This window comes from Ptiloglossa arizonensis, chromosome 4 (assembly GCF_051014685.1).
Source record: "Ptiloglossa arizonensis isolate GNS036 chromosome 4, iyPtiAriz1_principal, whole genome shotgun sequence".
Taxonomy (NCBI): domain Eukaryota; kingdom Metazoa; phylum Arthropoda; class Insecta; order Hymenoptera; family Colletidae; genus Ptiloglossa; species Ptiloglossa arizonensis.
This window is the reverse complement of record NC_135051.1, coordinates 26,609,616-26,632,628: the sequence shown is the minus strand read 5'-3', so window position 1 is coordinate 26,632,628 and position 23,013 is coordinate 26,609,616. Positions and strand designations below refer to the sequence as shown.

The following is a 23,013-nucleotide window of genomic DNA, read 5'->3' as shown; positions in this document are numbered from 1 at the left end:
AACGTGAGCATTAAATGCTACATCTTGTGTACGTCCTCTGTGTGCAGTCTTTTATTTGCGCAAAGCTCGCGAGAAAATCCGTCGACGCGGGTGATGCTCGTAGGTTTAACTCCCTCTTCGTTCCTTTCGTTTCTTTATTTTTTTCTTACTTTTTCAATTCTTTCTTTCCCATCGTCTCGAACACGCTTTGGTTACGTTTCGGAGCACGGTGAAGAATCGTCCTTCGATTTTGTTGGAGCATCACGCGTGCATCGCGTTTTATCACGAGTGACGAGCTGATCCAATACCTTGTATCCCGTCTGCGAGAGGTCGACGTAACTCGGGTCGTGTTTTCGGGGACGAATCTCAAAGTGATTCTTCGTAGCGTGGAATTTGGAAATTTGCCGATTCTGCGCCGGGATGGTACGCTAACATTCGTTGCAATTTCGCAAATTGGAGACCTCACCCACCGAATAGTTTTATTCCTCGATGGAATAAATCTCACTGGAAAACGGTTTACTTTTCAGCGAGCGAGTTCTCGCCATCGAAGACCTTCCTTTCTTTCGATACAGGTAAGAATATAGCGTACAGGATACTTCTCTTTCGTCTAGCTCCCGAATCAACGTTATCTGCCCACAAGATGAATTTGCTTACTCGATGCACCGTGCAAGGTACGAACACATTTCGTCTACCGCGATCGTCCGAAAAACTATCTGGACGATCTCTGGGTAAAATTTGTAGACAGGGCCGAGAGCGATCGACGCGTCGCGCGACAACGGATCTTGGGATTGTTAGCGAGCTGTCGATGGCTCCGCTTTGTTATCCGCAGAGGTCAGCCCCCTACACCCCACAGCTCGTAGTGAAAAACGAAAGGGTGCCGTCGCTGTATAAAACACGCATTTAGCGATCCGCGGCGCATCCCCTGGACCGGGTTTCCTCTTCCTGCCTCTTTTCCACCCCTGTCGTTCGTCGCCCACCGTACACCCCCTCCCTCCCCCATCCAGCGACGTTCTGAAATATGATAGGGGCTGCGTATCCACTGTAGGTGCCAATTACCGCTGATGGTTATTCCATGGAAATGGACCTTGTTACGCGAGTGTCGGGAATCAAGGGGTAGGCACCAATTATTTTTGCTACCGTCGATGCTTTCTGGCGGGCGTCAGCGTCGGAAAAGCGCCGAGTCGGCGCTGCCGTCGACGTTTTCCAGCTTCTAACGAGACAAATCGTGATCCCGTGGAACCCGCTCTGCCAGGGATTTCCACGGTTTTTTTTTTTTTCTCTCTCTCTCCACTCACACCACCGGCACGACAGCGAGTCACCCGTGGATTGTTTTTTCGTCTTTCGGGGGACCTCCTCGTTTCCTCGAGGTTGAACCGTTCGGGCTGAAATAACTCGTTCGCGATCCGTCGACCGCGAAAGGTTGTTCAACCGTGCGCTCCTCGGGTTTCTTGCGAACGATGCTCGCCGGGTTGGCGAAAATTATTGCGAACGCGGTGTAGTCGAGAGACTCTCCGCGCGGCAATCTTCTAAAGAGAACGACCGTACGAGATCGTATTTTAGAACAGGGAGTGAATGGAATATTCTTCGAATAGTTTACATTCGTCGAAAGTTACAAGAGGGTCGACGAATAACACGGTTGACGATAAAGCTTCTTGAGATCTTTGGTGTGCTCTTAGCGAAACGTTCGTACGCATCGCTCAGTGAATTTAAAGAAATAAAAGTTACCGTGGAGAAGTAAGAAAGGTGAACGAATTTCTGTAATAATATTCCTCGAAATTTACTCTGGTGTAAATTAATTAGAATCGACGAGAAAGAAGCTCCAAGGGCGAGATCTCTGTTCAGAGAACCGTGACCCCGTCCAGAAGAGGGACGATTCGTTGGAATCGTAGGATCTGCGAAAAATCGTAGGAACGAGCGCGTCCTGCGTCCCGACACGGTCGAACGCGTTAGGAAGCTGGCAATACATTAGACGGAAGGCCCTGCGAGCAAACAATCTCGTAATGGCAGCTCGGCACGGCTGACTGGTGGCGCGGTAATGAGATATTAGACTCGAGGTTGGCCAGCCAGAAGGGAGTGGCCACTTCGGGGTAGTAACGCGCGATAGGCGGCCGTTTATGCCGTACGAGCTCGAGGGTCATTATTAGGGAGTACCGCTAAGGGGCTGGTATCGTTTTCTCTCCTGGGACGCGATTAGGACGTTGTTTTCTTCGGTGTTTCCGCGCGCCGAGACCACGGAAGTCGGGAAGTCGACACCCCCTCCACCGTCTTCGATTTTCACTTCGAGGAACGAAGTATCATCGCGACACGAATGATGCTTCGAGTATTCGTTTCTCGAGGAATTTTCTCAAGGAATTTTCTCGTGGGAAAATTTTACGAGGGAGCAACTGTTTGCACCCCAGGTGGATAAAAATCATCGTTTCCACGACCACCGATATTTACGCGGGAAATTACAACGGTGTACAGACAGAGTCGATCCCTTGCAGGTTCTTCGCAGCGAACAACCCCCGAACCGCCGACTCTGCCCCCACCTCTTCGAAAAATAACGAGGTAAACAAACTCGCAGGCCGGCCATTCCAAGATTAAATTCATCCCCTAATTCATTACTCAGCGGCTGTGCGCGCGCGTGTTCGTTGGGTGGCATCAACGTTTTCCATGGACGGCGTATCAATTACGAGAGATTAACAATTAACCGGGGCGAGAGGGAAAATTCGAACGATTTATCGATATTCTCCGACCGTGTCGCGCTAGCGAGGAAAGGGAGCTTGCGGGGAATCAGGTAAAAGAATTTGTTTCTTATAGTTCAATTTTATTAGAAAGTAATCACAAGTCATTAATTTCGGTCGATCGTCTATGCAAACGAGACTTCTTGTAGGGTGTAGTTTCGTCGAGAGGTACTCTGTTGTATTTGAAGAATTTCGTGGCACAGTGCGGGGTCGGTATCGATGTCGATCGGCTTGTAAACGAGGAGTTGCTCGCTAACGGTGCTCCCGTCTATTTCAAGAATTCCATAATTGCACGCGCTGGCCAGGTTCGCTAGGTGATCGTTATCCTCGAGCGGGGGGTTGGTATCGAATTCGATCGTCTCGTGAAGTCTCGCGTAGGTGGTCGATGATCGGTCCGGTTCTAGTCGCGAATTTCGAGCACGTTGCTCCCACCGTGTAGCGGTATCGATGTCGAGGATCAGCGTCGAGGAGTTTCACGGTCTCGTCGCGGGGGTGTAAGTAACAGTAGGGCCGAGTATCGCGCGGTCGTAGGTGGCGGTGGTCTCCGGTTCTTCCGCGAGTCTCTGTCCGCCCTTCGTGGCTGTTCGCCCCTCCAGCCGGTGTTGCCCCTCTCGCGCCACCCCTCGCGCGGACAAATGGGTGTCCCTGCATATGTAAAAGCGGCGCTGTGTTCGGCTCACCCTCGGTCAGCCATTTGTCAATGTCAAGGCGCGAGCGCCGTATCCATGGAAACACCCCCGGCCAGCCGTCGGTGGGTGCGAGCGAGGCGAGGCGAGGCGAGAGCGAGCGGAGCGGAGCGGAGCCGTGGGCGACCCTCGGTTTTGCGCGACTGCCACCCCGCCGGCGGAACGCAACCCCCGGGCTTCCACCACTACTCCCTCGGCCGAGCTACCACCCTTTCCTCGCTCCTGCGTCTACCACGGTGTGCTACACACCCCCGCGGAACCGACTCGCCGTCGAACCTCGACGCTTGCGCGTTGTTTCCCTCATCGTGTGGTTCCCGGGTTGGCCGCTCCCGCGACAGGTGGCGCACGAGGACGCGCGACGCTTGATTCCACGAGGGTGTGCGAGCGAGCTCTCAGTTCCGCCATGGTGTTCACGGTAGAAAGGTTCCGAGGGCAGGATCCGATCAGCGACGAACGATCGAAAACGAAAGGTTTCCCGCGCGTCGAGCTTACGATCCGGTTCACCGTCGAGGATCCACCCTCCGAGGGCGAGGAGAAACACCCCCGAGCCATCTCCGCGACGCAAAGATCCCTCTTTCTTGTCAGCGGGTCGACGAAAGGGAAACGCGAGTCGCGGCGAGCCGAACAAAGACGAAGCGGCAAAGCGTGCGGATGAGCGAGGGGTGGGGGTCAGGGAAGCGTGGATACCGAGTGGAGCGATGGTGGAGAACGGTGGTCGTTCGGCGTAGGTGGGTGTACGGGGTCGGGTAACGGCTGCACGGGAAGACAGCTCGCTTAAATATGCAGGATGGGCGACGGCGGGCGGCATTGTAGCGTGCTTGTAGCGCGCGGGAGCAACGGGGTGAACTCGGTGTACCGAGGGAAAACGAAGGGGGACGAAGGAGCGCGAGCGAGACGAGTACCGGTGACGGAGTAGGAGGAGTGGGAGAAACTGTACGGTGGAGAGGGGAGACGGTAGACCGAGCGAGGAGAAGGTGGCTCGCGGGCGCCTGCGCAGCCCGTAATGATTGACTGGCTCGCTGGCAGCCAACAGACAGACGTTCGCCCACCAGACCGACCGACTCACCCCCTACCCCTGTGCGCGTTCACTCCACCCCCGTGCCTCCTCGCCCTCTCGAAACAGCCTCCGCCGGCGCTAGAGCGCCGGTGCCTTCGTCCCTGGAGCACAGCCTCGCTCGAAAACCTCGCGATACAATGCACGACCGTCAACCCCCACCGTATCTCGAGCTCACCTCCTACCCTGCCCGCGTTCCCTCTTCCTTCTTTTCCCGCGCGAGCTCGAGCACTCTGCCCAGGCTATCCTCTCTTATCGCTACCCTTTCGACCCTTTTTCCAGCGAACGGACCACGGACGCCGGGACGCGCACAAAAGCCAGCTACCGGCCAGATAGCTCGGCCATTGAATGTTTAAAGGTCGACTTACCGGGCCCGGTGTATCGAGCCGCGTTACCTGTCCAGATGGAATTGCCCGCCGCGTGGGGGTTGTTTCCTTCTCCGCGCGGGACCGAGAACACCCTCGGACGGGATTATTGGAATTGCTCGACAACCTGGAAACACCGAGGCCTCCTCGCTTGATATTCATCGTTCTTTTTAGGTGGGAAAGACCATGTAAATCTCGACTTTCTCGACTCTCTCTTTCTCTTTCGGAGTTCCTTCGAACGTGGCTCGCTTCGTAAACGCTTCGAATTTCTCTTCTTCGATACAGAGAGGAAGACACTTGCCGGTTTACAGGTAGGAAGTATTTTTATCGTATCGATTAGCTCTCGTTTTAGCGGAATTGTCCGCAGAGGGCCCTCGCGTCGATCGAAGGTGTTGGGTTTTGAAAATGGGTTCGATTCGGGAAACGATCCGTAGAGAATCTCTACGGCGAGCGAAAAAGTAAACGATAAAAATATCTCTGGTAGGAAAGGAAAATAATTTCCACCAGGAGAGAACCAACCGGAAAAAAGTGGAACGGTGGTTCGGGTAAAAAACGGTATTCGAGAGCCGTTTCTTGAAATTTTTTGGCAAAATTAAGAATGGAGAACAAGGTAGCGCGGCGCGATAAAAGCGCGGTTTTTGCGGGTCGAGCGTTAAAGGGGCACTAAAGTTTAATGAAAAATCGCCGTGGATTTACTATGTACGATTTCTCGGCCGCCCACTCCTCCACGGAAAGAATAGCGGGGGCGTTCGTAAAATTAAAATTTAAAATAACTCGGAAAGCTCGCGCCGATGAACCGGCGCGAAAGGAGCGCCGGATTTATCGCTGGATTACCGTGTATGTAAATATAAAAACGGTTATTCGCAAGTTTTCGATGCGAGCTCCGCGTCCGCGTTACAACCCGCCCACACCTAACCCCCCGTCCCCACCTCTGCCCCCACCCACCCCAACTCGTGGCGTTGTCGTTCGGCAAACATTATCGAGAATTTACGCGCGTTTAACTATGAACGAGCTCGCATAATAAAATCGACGAACGCGCTGTAACACCGTTTGCGGATGAGATTAACACCGTTTGTTTAAAAATCGTTCGCGCTCCGCGTCGAGCTCGCGCTTCCAACGCTCGTTCCGGTCCCCGCGTTTTTGCAATTATCGCGCGAACGGTATTATTTGTAACGCGGTGATCGGTGTAACGCGAACAAGGCGAAACTGAATATTAAATTTTCGACCAAACGGGTACTTTCGATGACAAAGGGGCTATTTTTTCCATCGCTCGGACACCCGGAGTGTAAATAACTACGCGAATTCAATGGTGAAAAATGCGGAGAAATTTTCCAATAGTACACTTCCATCCTTTATATACGTACGTAATATTAGATTGTTCGGAAAGTAATTTCGTATTTCAAGATGGAGAATGTATGATTTAATAAAATGTTTATACGCTCTGAAAAAATCGTGTTTAAAGAACTATACGAATTTGAAGTAGAAAGTGCGGAGAAATTTTTCAATAGTACACTTCCACCTTGTATACATTCTTTTTATATACGTACGTAATATTAGATTGTTTGGAAAGTAATTTCGTATTCCAAAATGGAGAATGTATGATTTGATAAAATTTTTGTACACTCTGAAAAAATCGTGTTTAAAGAACTACATGGATTCAAAGTAGAAAGTGCAGAGAAATTTTCCAATAGTACACTTCCACTCTTTATATACGTACGTAACATTAGATTGTTCGGAAAGTAATTTCGTATTCCAAAATGGAGAATGTATAATTTAATAAAATTTGTATACACTAAAGAAATCGTGTTTAAAGAACTTCACGAATTCGGAGTAAGAAATTCGAAGAAATTTTCCAATAGCACACTTCTACCCTTTACATAGATACATGCATACTATTACGTTGTTCGAGAAGTGATTTTCCAAAAGGAGTATGTATAATTTAATAAAATGTTTGTACACTCTAAAAAAATCTTGTTTAAAGAACTACACGAATTCGGAGTAAGAAATTCGAAAAAATTTTCCAATATACACTTCTACCTTTTACATAGATACATCCACACTATTAGGTTGTTCGGGAAGTAATTTTCCAAAACGAAGAATGTATAATTTAATAAAATATTTATACGCTCTAAAAAAATCGTGTTTCATTTCCACCGGAAAAATCAAACAACTTTCCAAGCAACCCAATGGTATATTACATCTCGTGGACACTTTCGGTGAAACTTTTCCACGATAATTCCCAAATATTTGCAATCTCGACGACCAAAGAATCTTTCCCCGCGAGAAACGCAAGAACCCTAGAATTCTGTAAATACCCGATCGTTGTAAAACAATCGTCGCGCCGACTGGAGCGTCCCGCGCGTAAAACTCTCGATCTCGTTGTAGAAACTCGTGTACGTAGGAGGAGCGGGTGTCGGAGATTTTTCGAGCAGAGGCGTAACGAGAAAAGGTAAAAAGTGAGTAGAAATTGCACGGTCGATTCGGCGGTGGTCCGTGAAAAAAGTCGGCTCCCGATAAAACATTTCGAAACGCTTTTATCCGTTGGGTGGTAGCTCGCGGGTACCGCGTAGGAAAGTCTCTCGCGACGGGTAGAAAAAGCGGGCGGGTTGCTCTCTCGGGCGGTGGTGGCGGTTCGCTCTCGTCGTTATTTCCTTTCCTCTTTTTTTCGAGGCGTTTAATCCAATACCGGCCAGGCGTCCATCAAGCGGCCCGGTCGCGAAGGTTTTGTCCGGTGAGCGCTCGCTCGGTCGGTCGGTCGCTCGCTCGCTCGCGCTCTCGCTAGCGAGTACGGCTCCCCCGTAAATTCGCGCGGCCGCGCGCAATGTTCCGCGTGTCGCATAAAGCGTAAAACCAACGTGAATTACGGTAGGATCGCGTTACACCGGCCGGAGCACCGTACACGGGCCCCGTCCGTTCGACAATTCCCCGTGTCCTTTGCCCCTTTAGAAATTCATGTAATTTTTTGCCCGGTCAGCCCCGGCCCCGACACGCCAATTTTCCCACGGACCACCGTCGCGACGATCGCGAAATTTAAGGCCGAACGGGACGCGCGCTGTCGCGTTGTAAAACACGGAGCTGTAATGTTGTAACGCCGGACCGCCGCAGCTCGATCGTTACCGCGTGTCCGCGTGTTTCTCTCTCTTTCTCTCTCTCTTACACACACTCTCTGTGTGTTTCTCTCTCGCGCTCATGTCCAACCGTTTCTCGTCGTCTTCCGTTGTTACCCCGCTCCTTTTTCTACGCGTTGGCGGACGACGCGCGAGAAACGACACCGTGGAACACAATGGGAACGCGTGTACGATGCGCGAGGCCGAATCGATATAGGAAGGTCGACTACCGAGGACGGTGGAAGCGTAATCTCGTTGCAACGGTGGATCTATCCATTTTCGAATAATTAATTTCAATAATTAATATTAATAATAAGTCTTCTTCGTTATTGAAACGCTTCGCTGGACGGAGGAATACTTTCGATGAGTAAAATCGGACAGGATTCACCCCCATGGAAGTTTCCTGTAGCAAAGTGGGAATACGAGGATCGACAAGGGTGGACGATGAATTTCTATTCGTTTTCGAGAAAATACCTCAAGCTATCCTTCAAACAATGGAGGAATGATGTATCTTCTTGCAGTGGAGGAATGTTAAGCGTTCGAGAAGGTTACGACGATGTATTTTGATAGTAATAATGCAAAATATATTTAAGAACACCGATGCACCCTTGCGTGCACACTCTCGAAACCTATATCGTACCGTAAACTACAAACCCAATGACGTTTGCTCCGTCCCTCATCGTCGACAAGGGTTGACGATGAATTTCTATTCGTTTCCTAGAAAATACATCTATCCTTTAAACAATGCATCGTGTACCCTCCATGGAAGAATGTTAAACATTGAAGCAGGTCACAACGATGCACTTCGACAGCAATAATACAAAATATATTTAAGAACACCGATACACCCTTCCGTGCACCCTCTCTCGACCAATATCTAACCGTAAAGTATAATACAAACTCGATGACGTTTGTTCTGTCTCACCAGAGCAACGAAGGTAAATTCATCACAAAACTGACCACCTCGGTATATATATTGTTGTTTTTCTCTCTTCAAATCACTTGAGAAGAGATCTTTGAGTGATCGATCCCCGCACGAGCCCCTAAATAACTATTGTACTCGTGCGTGGTTTATGGATATATACATTTATTATAATTTACAGTGATAATAGTGTTACACGTAGTGTCGTTAGTTTCGCTTGGTGCCTCTTTCAATTGTCTCTTATCGTCTTTTCAGTCATACTGTCCGCGACACACTCCTCGGACGTACTCTCGTCGTCATACTTTGTCATACAGTCTCATACTGTGTTCTTCTCGCGCTCTGTACAGTCATTCCCATTCGTTCTCTTTCATACTATTCCTCAGTCTCTCTCACTTGAGACATTCGGTCACGTTCGGCCAACCTAATCGTTCGTCTTTTCCAAACACTCTTCACTTTCTCCGAACCTCATGTATTTCCTTTCATCCCTATGCGTGCTCACGCTCGGTCGTCGCGCAAGAGCAAGACCCCCTGTAAAGGATACTCGTGCCTCCAGAAAAGCTAGCGGACCGATCGGCGCCAAATGTTTAGTTTAACCGTTTGCGGAAGGGATGGTTCGAGCTCCTGCCGCGATAGTCATTTAAAATTGCCAGGGCATATTTCTGCTTAACCTCGGTCATCGACATGCATTTAGGTGGGACACATATACGCGTTTCTCGGTTCAATCAACTGTTTTCACCAAACGCATATACGAGTTTGTGGCGGCAATACCCACGCTTGCCACCAGAGGGAAACTCACCACCAACCGTTTCCCGCAAGTTCCCGTACCTGCTCCGATCGCTATATATACGACCTCTTACCGATCTTCCAATGTCCCGGCGTATAAGACAGGGCCTGCTAGGATGCCTTACTGACGAGTCCACTAGCAGGCCCGGGATGAAACGCCTCTCCCCACTCCTTATAATTCCGTTTTCCCTCTCTCAAACATCTTCGAATTTAGCGCCGCCAAAAGTTCTTCGGCCAATTTGATGATTCGCGTAAAACGCATATATGCGGCGCTGGTCCGCAAAGTGTTAACTCAAGTCCGACCGCGCGCGTTATCTTGTTTAGGCCTACACTCGAAGCAGGCCTAAACGAGCGCGGAAAATCCGATACTAGAATATTCGTTCATGAAATTCCAGTCAGCTGTGAATTCTCTTAGAAACCTCAAGAGTCCCGTTGACAGTGTCCACTAGGCTCGATATTCGTTGGAAAAGAACGGTCCCCGTATTCGTCCAGTTTCGTTACGTGTTTCGTTCGTTCGGTGGAAGGGCCCGTTTAATCCGACGGTTATAAGCGTACCGGGGCAATTCGTTGGGCGACGGCGGACACGGAATCAGGCAATGCTCTCACGAGTAAATGCAATTCAAATGCCGTTTCCGTGCCGTTTCTACGTGCCGGTTCGCGCTCGAACGCCGCGGAGCGGAGTCAAGGAGAGGTCGTTGCTAATTGCGCCGATCCTCGAACACGAGCGGACGGAAATGGAGAAGAGTTGTCGCGGGGGACGTTCTCAGCGCTGTCCCCTCCCCCTTGCACGGCCCCACGTATGCTTCTGGGGTTCGGGTTACGTGCACGGTTTCGACGCGGTCGTCCCCGTGGTTCGTGTCCCGGACACGTCGACTGGACGATCGCGAAAACGCGAGCCCATCGTGGGGCCCGTTTCCGCGGTTCCTTGGTCTCGAGTCGGGCTTCGGAAGCTCGATAAATCCGTGGCCGGTCCGGGCCGATGGAATTTAAGTGCGAACGAATTTGTAGGGTCTCGGTTACACGGGCCCGAGCCCCGGCCGTAAATGGCCTTACAACCTCTCGGCGAGTAGCGGTCGGCAATTAATCGCGCGGCATTAAGCGCAAATGAACTTTCGCCCCCTCGCCGCGAGGAGAGCCGAGGCGCCGCGCTTGAAAATCGACGGGAAGATTGGCGTCGGATCCCGGGGTAATCGACCGTCAACTAGCCGACCCTAACCCCCTCTAGAGTCTTCTGGTTATTTTTTAACGTTTTTCGTACAGGGCTCCCTCTTTGCGAGTTTCTCGTCGATTGGGATTTTTGAAGTTTGTTGAAAAATATCTGGAGGGTTCCTTTTCGTTATATGAAAGCATACATAGGAGATGTACGATTAGAGTAGTACGAGTTTGGTGAGTTTACTTCACATTTGTGGGATTTTAACATTTTTTAGCGACGAGAGAGGACTTATGGCCGATTGGAGAGGAAAGAGGATCGTTGGATACGAAATCGTCGTGTTGTTTCGCGAGATTAGAGACACCCAGTAGTGTTCATCTTCGACTCGGGATCGAATCTCTCGTACGACGGACCGTGTTGCTTCCGTATTTTCGCTGTAGGCGTTGTTCGAGTCTCCCGTGTAAACAGACAACAAATAGTCCAGGAAGCCCCGGATAAGCCGCTAACATCGTGCGGTCTGTGTTCAATGTGGTAATTAACGGTACGATGTCACATAGGGCCCTTAATCTCTCGGTAACGATTCACCGTGGCCGCGAAGTTCCTTGAAAATTAGCATAATAATATATCGTCGTCTATCTCGGCCAATTAAACGGCCATAAAGCCGGTCCGGGCTTTGGCGACGCTCCGGACTGCCACGACGTCGTGCTAGGCTAACTGGAGGTGGAGCTATTAATGAATGCTGGTTCCTCGTCGAGGGTGACGGAGGAACCATAAACTTGTCCTATCGAGGCTGGACGAACCCTTCGATACTCGGATTCTCGACCTAGGAGACGAGTCGCTGAACGACGTAAACCGCGTAGCAAACAAAGAAAAATTACCCTCTTTTGATTTCGTTCGTTTCTTGTAACAATAATCTTCGAAAAGACGGTAAATCTTGAGAAAGTTTCCATCCGCGCATACCCCGTGCGGGATTACCGAGGTTGCGTGCATTGGGTATACGCATCGAACGCCTATGGGCGTTCGACGCACACGGTGCACCGCTCGAAATTCATTTGCAATCACCGTAAACGCCGAGTTACGCGGCAAAATATTTTCAAACGTCCCCCTTTGTACACGCTGCGAAACAAGAGAGCCGCCTTTCGTTATTAACGATCCATTTCCTTCCTCCATCGAGCGCGAGTCTCTTATCTGTAACGGGACAAGATGACAAAGTGGAGAGTCCTCTTTTTCAGATCCATCAGAGTAGCCGATAACCATCGTGCCGGCGCTGTCCATACTCATGGGACATTGCGGTTTTCTCGCCCGTTGCGGCGGAAACGGTGGAACATTTAGACCGTGGCATCGTTAAACGATCGTTAACCGTTCTCGGCTCGAAGACGGCCGGGTTAGGAACGATTTGTCAAGATCCGTGACGCGGGTCCTCGGAGGACTGTTCTTTTTTTCTTTTCCAGACAGTGGGAAGGTACCACCGATAGAGAACAACGATGTAATGGCACTGTATAAACGCCTCGGTAATCGATGGAAAATCTCGGAATGTTACGGGGAGCTGTACTCGGTTTCGACGAGTGTTGTATCGAGGAAATGTTAAAAGTTTCAAACCAAGTTCGATCCAACGTGGAAACTTGAACATTTTCACTCGTTGCGGAAATTAAAAAAAAGTGTATCGCGTCTCGAAGAGTACTCTTTTAAATAAAAGACGAAAGACGTGTTTGGAAAGAAGTTACCTCTCCTCTCTCGTAATAAAAAAACCATTGATAATTAACCTTCGTGAATAAGTAACTCGGTATCTACCTTGCGTAAATAAATAAATTATCAAGCTTGGTAAATCACTCTTTTAGAGACTACTCGATTTCTATTCGAAATATTTTTTATGGAGAACCAGGCTAGGAAAATGATAAGTAATTAGCCTTCGTGAATAAGTAACTCGGTACGCAACTTGCGTAAATAATAAATTATCGAGCTTGGTAAATCTTACGGTATCTATCTCTGCGTGTGATACATGAACGATAAGCGAGAGAGGTACGTACATCGCCTTAAAGAATTCGAAAAACGAGCGCACAAGCGCAGTAACGTTATCGAAGCCATGGATACGCGTGAACGCGAGGAGAATCGAAAAGCAGGGAGCACAGTGTGCGAAACTTTGGCCCGAAACGAGCGTAAAAGCACGAATCGGTGAAATTCACGAGCCGCGGCCGAAATTCCGCATTCAACGAACCCGTCGAGGCTTGCTTTTTCCAATAAACCCGGCGGCCGCGTTACCCGCGCCATTAAATTACTATTAGTCCCGGGTAATGGTAATTTGTAAAAGCCACTTTTCTCCGTGGCCATTTTGCACTTACTCATAACCGGCGCACCGACTCGCAAGTTTGGCCACCTCGCGGGGCCATTATCGGTTTACCTTCGACCCAGTTGCGAGCGCGGGCTTGTAACGAACGATCGCTTCCATCGGGGTCAACGATTCGCCATCGTTTTTCTCGCGGCCGGTGGAATCGTTCCGAAAGGAAAAATCTCGCCCCGAGGCGATCGGGACATTTTTCGCTCGACAGGTTCCACCGCGCAACGGGCCAAAATTCGTTCGAGGAAATAGGAGGCGAGTGATTTTTCCAGGAAGTAGACGCGGGGAAATATTCCGCTAGCAGAGAAGAAACAACACTATCATAGTTTTTTTTTGTTTTTAATGAATAGAAGCACCGAAAAAAAAATTCTTTTCTTCTTCTTCTTATCTTCTCAATGGGCCTGCTTTTCGAGAATTTAATCTTCCAATTTGGTGCGATACTGTAATTACTTTGGTAGAAATTTTGTACTTTGGAACGTACATAGAGGGTGTCTTTTCAAGATAGACAATATCGATATAACTTTTCGATAGTACAACTTCGATTCGTTATTGTTATCGCACGTAGGGAAAAATATTTCGGATAAAAGTCGAGTAGCTTCCAGAAAAGTAATTTACCAAGCTTGATAATTTATTTACTTACGCAAGATAGATACCGAGTTACTTATTCAAGAAGGCTAATTATCGATCATTTCCTAGCTCTCTCGACGATAGTTTCGTCGCGCCACGAACGAATTTCGGCTCATTCTATTATACTTGTCGTTCCGCGCGAGACGATTCCGTCGTCGTAGCTGGAAAGTCGGTTTCCATTCCGCGCGCGGTGTCCCCGCGGGACGTAGGCGAAAAACTCCGGCTAACTCGCATCCGTATCAATTTATGCCCGCCGACAGTGCGGCCGGCGATAGCGGAAGCATCTTGGCTGCCGGTCGGAAGGGAGATAAACCGACGTAGAAGTTCCACTGTATGATAGGGATGTTTGCGTCGTTCGACACATTGTGCTTCCGAGTGGACGAAAGCGGAGTTATTTACGCGCGGAAGCGTCGCGTCGAATGCCGGCTCTCTTGCTACGAGTGCCGCGATTGTTCCGCTTGATTTGAATCGATTCCACGCGTAACAAAGTACAATGGTTAACGTACGAAAAGAGCGGAACAGCGACGAAACGAGCACGATGTTTCCGCATCGAGAGAAAGTACAATCTTATTCTAAAATACTTACACGAGTGAGATAAAAATATGTAAAGGTACCAGACTCGGGTGAGTGAAAATACTGTGCAATCCCTTGTGATATTTTTCATCCGATGAGCAAAGAATTTACTTACGAGATACGAAAGAAGTACGTTCTCTCGACGAAACACGCAACGAAAGAAAATTCTTCGGTAGCGAGAGTAAAAACATTGCGGTGAACCCCTTAGCTGGTCGGCGAGGATATATTTGTTCCTACGACCGAAGAATTTCCTTCCCTCGTATATTAACCAGCGGATAAATTTCATTTCGTTAATTCGAGGGACAACGAGCGCTCGACTTAACCGCGAATGTCCTTTCACGGGATAAAAAGTCGCGGTGCTATCTTTTAACACGATTTATTTTTATCTCGCGTAAGCTAACGTGCTGTCCAACCCGTTGACCGAAACACACGTTCGTCTTCTTTTTCAGAAGGATCGATCGCGATGGAAGTTCGTCGTAGGTCGGATTCCAAGGACGAGGAGCAACGTTGGTACAGTCCGATGACGATCGCGGGGAGTAAATTCCGCCGATTAATTCCGCGATTTCGTCGTCACTTCCGTGCGACTTGCACCAACGACCGCGAGATACCCAGCCCTGAAACAAATTGTTTGCGCGGTCTGGGGTGGCGTGTATCCGCGTCCCTGGAATGAGTAATGGCGGGCTGGCGGCCGACCGACCGACTGAATCTACGACTCTAAAACCCTTTGGAAACGACCGTACTGGAACTGCCAACTGGAAACTGGCTGAGGGGCTTTAACGTAACGGAGTAACCGCGATTGGCGCAGATGGCGTGGCCCTCTACACGCGACACCAGCCCCGCACCACACAGACCCACGCACACCTACGCGCCTCCACCCGCGACGACCACCCTTCCGCAGGCTTACTGCTGGAACCGTCCTTCACGGAAACTGCGCTTCGAGTAATTTACTCCAACTCTTTCCCTGATCGGGAGCAGCAGGTGTTTCCCGAAAGCTCCGGCTGGATACGCTTTTGTTTCCTTTTGATCAACGGGATCAACCGGGGCTTCCTTTTTCTTTTTTATCGCCGGATACGAAATTAGCATTCCAACCCCGCTTGGAAGACGACGTGGACGGGGGATGCGTATACCGGGACCATTGACGAGCATGTGCGCTGGAGATTCGAGTGATTTATGCGTTCCGTTTAATCGATGGAACGAAGAGGCGACCGACGACGAAGCTTCGGGCTGGCTCGTGGTGACCGTGGTGGACGAGTGCGCGAAAATTGTACGATTCGATGTTAAAATGTATTTTTTACCGTTATTATTGTACGTAGGAGTATGGATTGTACTGACCCTTGTGGGATAGAATTTTGTAAGATGGCAGATTGGATAGAAATAAAATCGATTTTATTAGCAAACGCAATCGTTTCGTTTATTTTAAAAGCACGTGGAATTTCTTGCTGGTGACGGCTCGGAAAGTAGCATTATTTAACGTGTTTCATAAATATGACGTCACTTGCAAGAAATTCCGCGGACAACAATTTCCCTATCCTTCGATAAAACGATATGGTCGAATTTCGGTGTTTGGTATCGGGAGAACATAATGACTGAGGAGGTGGCACAATTTCGACGATTCCAGGAATATGACGTCATTTCCAAGAAATTCTGCGAGCGAAAATTATCAAGCTTCCGATAAAATATTTCTCGATTTTCGAAGTTTGGTATCAGGAGAACATGATAGTAGAAGAGGTGGCACAATTTCGAAGATTCCAGGAATATGACGTCATTTCCAAGAAATTCTGCGAGCGAAAATTTTCAAGCTTTCGATAAAATATTTCTTGATTTTCGAAGTTTGGTATCAGGAGAACATGATAGTAGAAGAGGTGGCACAATTTCGACGATTCCAGGAATATGACGTCATTTCCAAGAAATTCTGCGAGCGAAAATTTTCAAACTTCCGATAAAATATTTCTCGATTTTCCAACTTTGGTATCAGGAGAACATGATATGCGAGGAAGTGGCACAACTTCGCGAATTCTTAGAAATGACGTCAAATTCCAGGAATTTCCGCGAATTGAAATTTTGCGGGATTTTCGAATAAATTACTGTACTTTTGTTCAAATTTTTCGTCGATTTCGAGACTTTGGTATCAGGAGAACATGATATGCAAGGAGGTGGCACGACTCCGCGAATTCTTAGAAATGACGTCAAATTCCAGGAATTTCCGCGAATTGAAATTTTGCGGGATTTTCGAATAAGTTACTGTACTTTTGTTCAAATTTTTCGTCGATTTCGAGACTTTGGTATCAGGAGAACATGATAGTCGAGGAGGTGGCACGACTTCGCGAATTCTTAGAAATGACGTCAAATTCCAAGAATTTCCGCGAATTGAAATTTTGCGGGATTTTCGAATAAATTACTGTACTTTTGTTCAAATTTTTCGTCGATTTCGAGACTTTGGTATCAGGAGAACATGATATACGAGGAAGTGGCACGACTTCGCGGATTCTTAGAAATGACGTCAAATTCCCATAATTTCCGCGAATTGAAATTTTGCGGGATTTTCTTAAGGATTTCGTAACTTCTGCTCGAATTTTTCGCTGATTTCGGAACTTTGGTATTAAGAGGACATGATAGGCGAGGAAGAAAACAGTATTTTGTCTTGTTCGAAATAAATTTATTAAAGTACATAGATACATTGGAGATACAATTGCATTCTTTCGTTTCATTGACATATTCAGACTTTCAAACGCATTACAAGAATGTTGTTTTCTACTTGTACTTATATCTTAAATAATTATTCTAAGTTCGCAGCCAATTAGCTCGGCATTACTCGCGACGAAGTATTCCTTGTCGCGAGTAATACCGATTACCAGGTCTCACCACGCGGAGGTTGCTGCGAGCGGAGACCCGGAGAGAGATAGATGGAATCAAAGTTCCATCGATCTCCCTCGACGCGCAATACAAACGAAGTTAAACCGCAGAGATGGAAGGAATCAAAGTTCCTTCGATCTCCCGGTTTAGTTCTGCCGAGCAATTACATTATGGAAAAATGAGGCAAAATTGGGAAAGACGCGACGCGAACCGTGCAGTTGGTCCTACTAGGTCTATCCCGTTTCCCCTCAGTGGGTCCGATTCCAGAGAAAACGAGCGACGCCTTCCACTCCCCTAGAGGAGTGCCCCGTTGCTCCAAACTCCGGTGCCAGCCGCTAAGCGTGGACCTGACTCAACGAGAGATTCACATGGAGAGGGTCTTATTCTGGAGGCTTCCACAAGGACCGGCAAAAATGCCTGCTCCTGCGTTCGCAACATGTCCTCTCTGGAAGCGGACGCACTGGAAGAGACGGCGATTGACCGTTCGGACCAGCTACACGGCCGGTCACTTGCTTATGCAACAAGCAGAGGTGACCGGACTATGAGACGAAGAAGTGAGCAAAAATAAGCTAAAGATTGGTTAATTGCTCGGCAGATTACAAATGTTCGTATATGGTGGCCTTAAAACTAAATTAGTCTAAGAAAAAGTTCTGCCAAGCAATTACATCGTGCAAACGAGACAAAATTGGGAAAGACGCGACGCGAACCGTGCAGTTGGTCCTACTAGGTCAATCCCGTCTCCACTGGATGGGCCCGATTGTCGAGGGAAATGCGCGACGCCTCCACTCCTCCTCAGAGGAGGAGTGCCCCGTTTCTCTCAACTCCGTGTCAGCACACGCAAACCGTGGACCCGACTGTTGAAGCTTTACGAAGAGAGGGTCTTATCCTGGAGGCTTCCGCAGGGACCGGCATGGATACCTGCCCCTGTGTTCACTTCATCTTCTCCCGAGAAGCGGACACACCGGAAGAGACGACGATTGACCGTTCGGACCAGCTACACGGCCGGTCACTTGCTTACGCAACAAGCAGTGGTGACCGGACTGAGAGACGGGAGAGCGAGAAAAAATAAGCTAAAGATTGAATAATTGCTTGCCAGATCACAGATATTCGTACACGGTGGCCTTAAGACTAACTTAGTCTAAATTAAAATTAAAGATCCCGCGGAGGATGCGACGAGGTAGTCCTCTTTGTTTTCTAATATACCTACCTGAGGTAGTACATAAATTGAATGTATAATGAATATTAAGCAAGACTATAGTAATGCAGTAACAAAGAAAATAAACATGGAAAAATAAGTAGAAATTAAAATTAGAGAATAAATTCAGATTTGTCAGAAGAAAAAAGGTGAAACAAATGAAGGAAAACTGAAAAAAAAAAAAAATTAGACAATGGTCGCCAGTATTGACCTCCGCCTACCAACGGTCGGTACCGGTTACCAAGTCATCCGTGAACGGTCCAGAGACCTAAAGTGGAGACATCCTTCCTCCTCGGAGGCTCCCTGTAGAAAGAAATATTCGTTAACCGGGGGCTCCTTATATACCCACAACAAGGTCACTTACCGTTACCTCGATTGTCATTGTTCGATCTAAACGAATATTTCAAGAAATTGATGGCTTTTAAGGCATTATTTATACTAGGACAGTGTTAATAATTGTTTAAACAATGATGCTACGACGGTTGTTAATTATTATAATAAATAAATATCAAGATATTGTGAAATCTGCGAAGGGGAACGGTTTCGGTGAATGTTTGTTCATCCACGGGATTGTTATTAACATTTATGCATGTTATGAATATTAATTGAACAATATGCGTCTTATTTGTGCATTATAAATGATTAAGTAACTTATAGAAATTAATTTTGATCGAGATTCGAAGTAAAAATGTGTTTCGTAAAGTTTTAAATCGTGGAAAGTAACAATTGTCTATTTCCTACATTGATCTATCATTTAACAACTCAAGAAAACGACAAAAGAACGGAATAAAAAGATTCTAATAATTAAAGTATGCTCAAATACTTTGAAGATTTTATTCAAGCTAAATGTACATTTCGCATGTTAATAACGAATACCTTACGTAAGTAATAGTACAACGATAAATACATTCAGCACACCAATGCGCTTTGAAAGTGTGTATCGATCCTTGGAACGAAATCGAGCAACGTTCAGATTACAAGAATACATACGATTAAAGATTCGCTCCTATTGGACGATGTCGTTCCTTAATTTCGATTCTCTCGAATTGCTGGCGTACGTCGAGTCGACGCAATCAAGCTGACAGCACCGAAGGAAAAGGGAAAAGGGCAGGTGATGCTTCGGGCCGAAATTAATGGACGGGTATCATGTGTAATCCTGTATAGGATAGTAAACAGTACCGGGACTCCCTTTCGCATTCTTATACAACCATAAATTATGATCAAAGCCTACAGGGGTCGCGTATTCCCCTCCGGGATTACCAATGGCAAAACGAAAGCGACGTCGTGCATGCAGTCGACCAGGTATTCGCTCTATTTTATGCTATTTCTTCGCTGCGCCAAGGAATAAGCAATTACGATAGGCGTCCGAAAGGCGTTTCTAATTTTAATCAATCCACGCTCGAAGCCTGGATTTTCCACATTCGTCGCGGTTGTAATTAATCTCCGCATTGAATCCTGTCTGCGCTGAAAGTGCACCGTTACGTTTCCTCGTCTTTAATTTTTCTCACACTCTATCTCTCAGACTGTTTCACATCCGTGTGCAAGAAACTCTCCAGGTAACCAAAAAAATCCTAAAAAGTAAACGTATAGAGCGCTGCAGCACACCGAGCGAGAGAATTCTCTCCTTAGAAGAATCAAAAGTCGCGCGTAGAGTCTAGGCTAGAGTTATCGGCCGCTCAAGGTCGCTCCCCCCACTCTTATCGCGTTTCGGTTCACGAGAGCTCGTCACGGTGCTCGAGCGTGTCACCGCGAAAAATTACTTTTTAAAATCATCGGGTACCGGTTTGTTGGAACTTCGCAACGGTCTGCCGAGCCAATCAGTCAAGCCGTCCTGTCGAACGGTGTGCGTCGCGACGCGTCGATTTTCGCTCGGTGTCGTTATGCCCGTTGAACAATAACCGAGCTCGTATTAGCGCGGATACAGGATCCGGTTGCAAGTAGTCGCGTATCTTTCGGGGCGTCGCGCGCGGGCGACAGCCCGGTATCTCCCGGTTTAATGAACGCTCAGCAGCGGACCGGGTCCCCTGATAGACAGAGACGACGATAGCGAGATTATTAAACGGTGGTACGTCATTGCGTGACGTCGGCCTCGTGCCGCGACGCCTCGGGTTCGTGCGTGCATACGTACACCTAGGGCCCTGATACCGTAGCTACGTGCATTACGAACGGACGATTATGTCACTTCGATAACGAGGATGGAAGACGGCCGCAGTCATTTGTAACGTGACTCTGCGGAAATCACGGGAACGGGAGAAACCGTTCCCGAAACCTCTCTCTCTCTCTCTGTCTCTCTTGGTAGCGAGGTTGCTTGGCAATCTCTCTCTCTCTGTCTCTATCTGTCTCTCTCTAGCCCGAATCGTTTCCTCTCTCGCGTCGACGAACACGATCCGTCCTCGCGTTGCATTCCAGGTCTCGACTAATGGTATTAGTGTCATTGATAGTTGATGCCCTGTGTGTCGAACAAATATGTATTTATTGATTTGGAGGGCCGTAACGGGGCTGTGGGGTGTGTGTGTAGAGTCGAGAAACGGAAAGAGCGCGCGACGAACGAGCACCAAGAAGGGGTGGAGACTTTCGTAGGACCGTTTACCTTCCACCCTCCGTTCCTGGTATCCCCCTCCCCGCTTAGGTGGTTCCACGGAATCGGGTGTAAAGGGTTGGCTGTCTTGCCGGCGAGCCAGAAGCCCGAGTGGCTTTCACGCTCGCCGATATTAATGGCTTCCAACCGATTCGAGCCAAATGGAATGGCTAACGTGTAAATCGAGAATGTTTGCGCTGTCCTCCGTGAGAGAGTACTCCCGCATGGGCATACCACGCGAGTTGTCACTGGCTGCGAATGGGGCGTTCGTCTTGCTATTCGCGGCCGTACGGGGGTTGCGAGCATCCGTGGAAAGGGTTCGTTGGGAATTTCGAGCTGTGTCTTTCGCGAGAGGAAATTTGAACGATACGCACCGTTTCTGGAAATAAAATCGAAGGTTAGGCGGAGGAACGAAGCGTGGAGGAAAATGGCGCAAGGATTGAAGAGTGTACGAAAGAAGGTGCGATAACTTGCAGGGAAGAACAACGATCTTGTCTACGATCGAGTCGTCACCTTGCACAGAATTTCTGGAAACACGATCGAAGACGTCGATGAATCGTTGGACCAAGTTCGTCACATGGATGAGAGTACAACTGTAAAAATTTAAGAAAAGATCTAGTTACGAATTGTAAATTCCACTTGCGCGAAACGAGTAACCGTTCCCGTTGGCGATTCAATCGGACCACAACCTGACGCGTGAATCGTCAACGGCAGAGAAGCCGTCGGGGCTCAAAATCGGAGCACCGTACCGCATTACTCCACAGCACCGAAACACGCAATCCATTTCGCAGACCGCATCGAGCGGGCAAAGGCTAATCCCGTTTCGAAAGCGACCTGTCATTTTCGTGCCCGAATCCCGTCAAACGGAACCTTGGAGAACCGGTCGTTACTCGCGGTACCATTTACGTATTGCTCGTCGCCGCGTAGCTGGAGGGACACCGCGAAACGTTCACCAGGACACCGTGAAACGTCCACCAGGACACCGTGAAACGTGCACCAGGACACCGTGAAACGTTCACCAGGACACCGTGAAACGTGCACTAGGACACCGTGAAACGTCCACCAGGACACCGTGAACCGGACGATAGGATCCTCGAGGCTGGATCGTTCATCGAATAGCTCACACGAACCGAGGTCAAAGCTGGAAAGACGAGAGGGAAACGTTCTTCGGAACTCGAGGAAGATGGGTTCCCCCGGAAGAAAGAAGGGGAAAGGTCGATAGCGGGTGGAGGCTAGCACTTTGTTGTTCCGGGTGCAGCGAGAGTATCAGAATGGTAAACGGACCCGCGACCATTAATCACGTTTATAGCGGCCCCGGTGTCGCAAGTCACTGTTGTACACCGTGTAAACGCACGCGTGTTCGCGTTTCGTTGGCCCCGCGTGTCCCCACCGCCCCCGTACACGTTCCCAGCCGATTCTTCTCCTTCGCTATCGCTTTCGGTGCACGGGAGAGAGCTTCGATCGGCTCCGTTAATGGGAGTATCGGTTCTTAGATCCATTCAGAGAAGCGAAACGTGGATGGTTCGTGGATGACGCGGCAGGTAATGGTTCTGGGGTCTCAGATCCGGGCACGGTGAACTCTTTCGAGTTCGCTCGCGCGGTATGCGCATGTCCATTGATGCATTCGCGAGCTGCGTTCCCGATTCCAAATGAAAACGAGACGTTTTAGAAATATTTGTTTATCCTTTTCCTTTCTCTTCGATCCTGGCTCGAAGAGATGCTCTTTCTCAATTGACGGGTTATTCTTTATCTTTGATCATTGTACATCCACTGTTCGATAATGGTTGAGGATATTTCTTAGTAGCGAAAAGTCTGTAACTCGAAAAATAGAAGTGCGGTTCTGTATTTTAATTTATTCAAATATAATGTATAATGTGTAACACGTATCGACAGAAGTTACACAACATTCGTTTATCCTTCGAGCGTCGCCCATTTTCCTTTCTCTCCAGCTCAAGAATGTCTCTTTCTCAATTGACAGGTTATTTTTTATTTTTAATTATTGTTCGCCCACTGTTCGATGATGATTGAAGATATTTCCAATTTACCAGTAGGGAAAATTCAGTAACTCGAAGAACGGAAGAGC

The 23,013-nt window shown here is 48.3% G+C and overlaps 1 protein-coding gene across 1 annotated transcript; it reads left to right on the top strand.

Annotated features, from left to right (window-relative positions):
- Nucleotides 1–4,039: 4,039 nt before the first annotated feature.
- LOC143146154 (uncharacterized) lies at nucleotides 4,040–5,484 on the top strand. The gene is made up of 2 exons (XM_076310167.1): nucleotides 4,040–4,116; nucleotides 4,725–5,484. The coding sequence occupies exons 1-2, from the start codon at nucleotides 4,040–4,042 to the stop codon at nucleotides 4,960–4,962; spliced, it is 315 nt and encodes a 104-aa protein (XP_076166282.1). The 3' UTR covers nucleotides 4,963–5,484.
- The last annotated feature ends 17,529 nt before the right edge of the window (nucleotides 5,485–23,013 follow it).

What these genes read in the sequence shown, in the direction of transcription:
- LOC143146154 (XM_076310167.1), top strand. Translation starts at nt 4,040, where the DNA reads ATGAGCGAGGGGTGGGGGTCAGGGAAGCGTGGATACCGAGTGGAGCGA. An exon ending in ACGGTGGTCGTTCGGCGTAG is followed by an intron (nt 4,117 to 4,724) that starts GTGGGTGTACGG and finishes CCCTTTTTCCAG; the next exon opens with CGAACGGACCACGGACGCCG.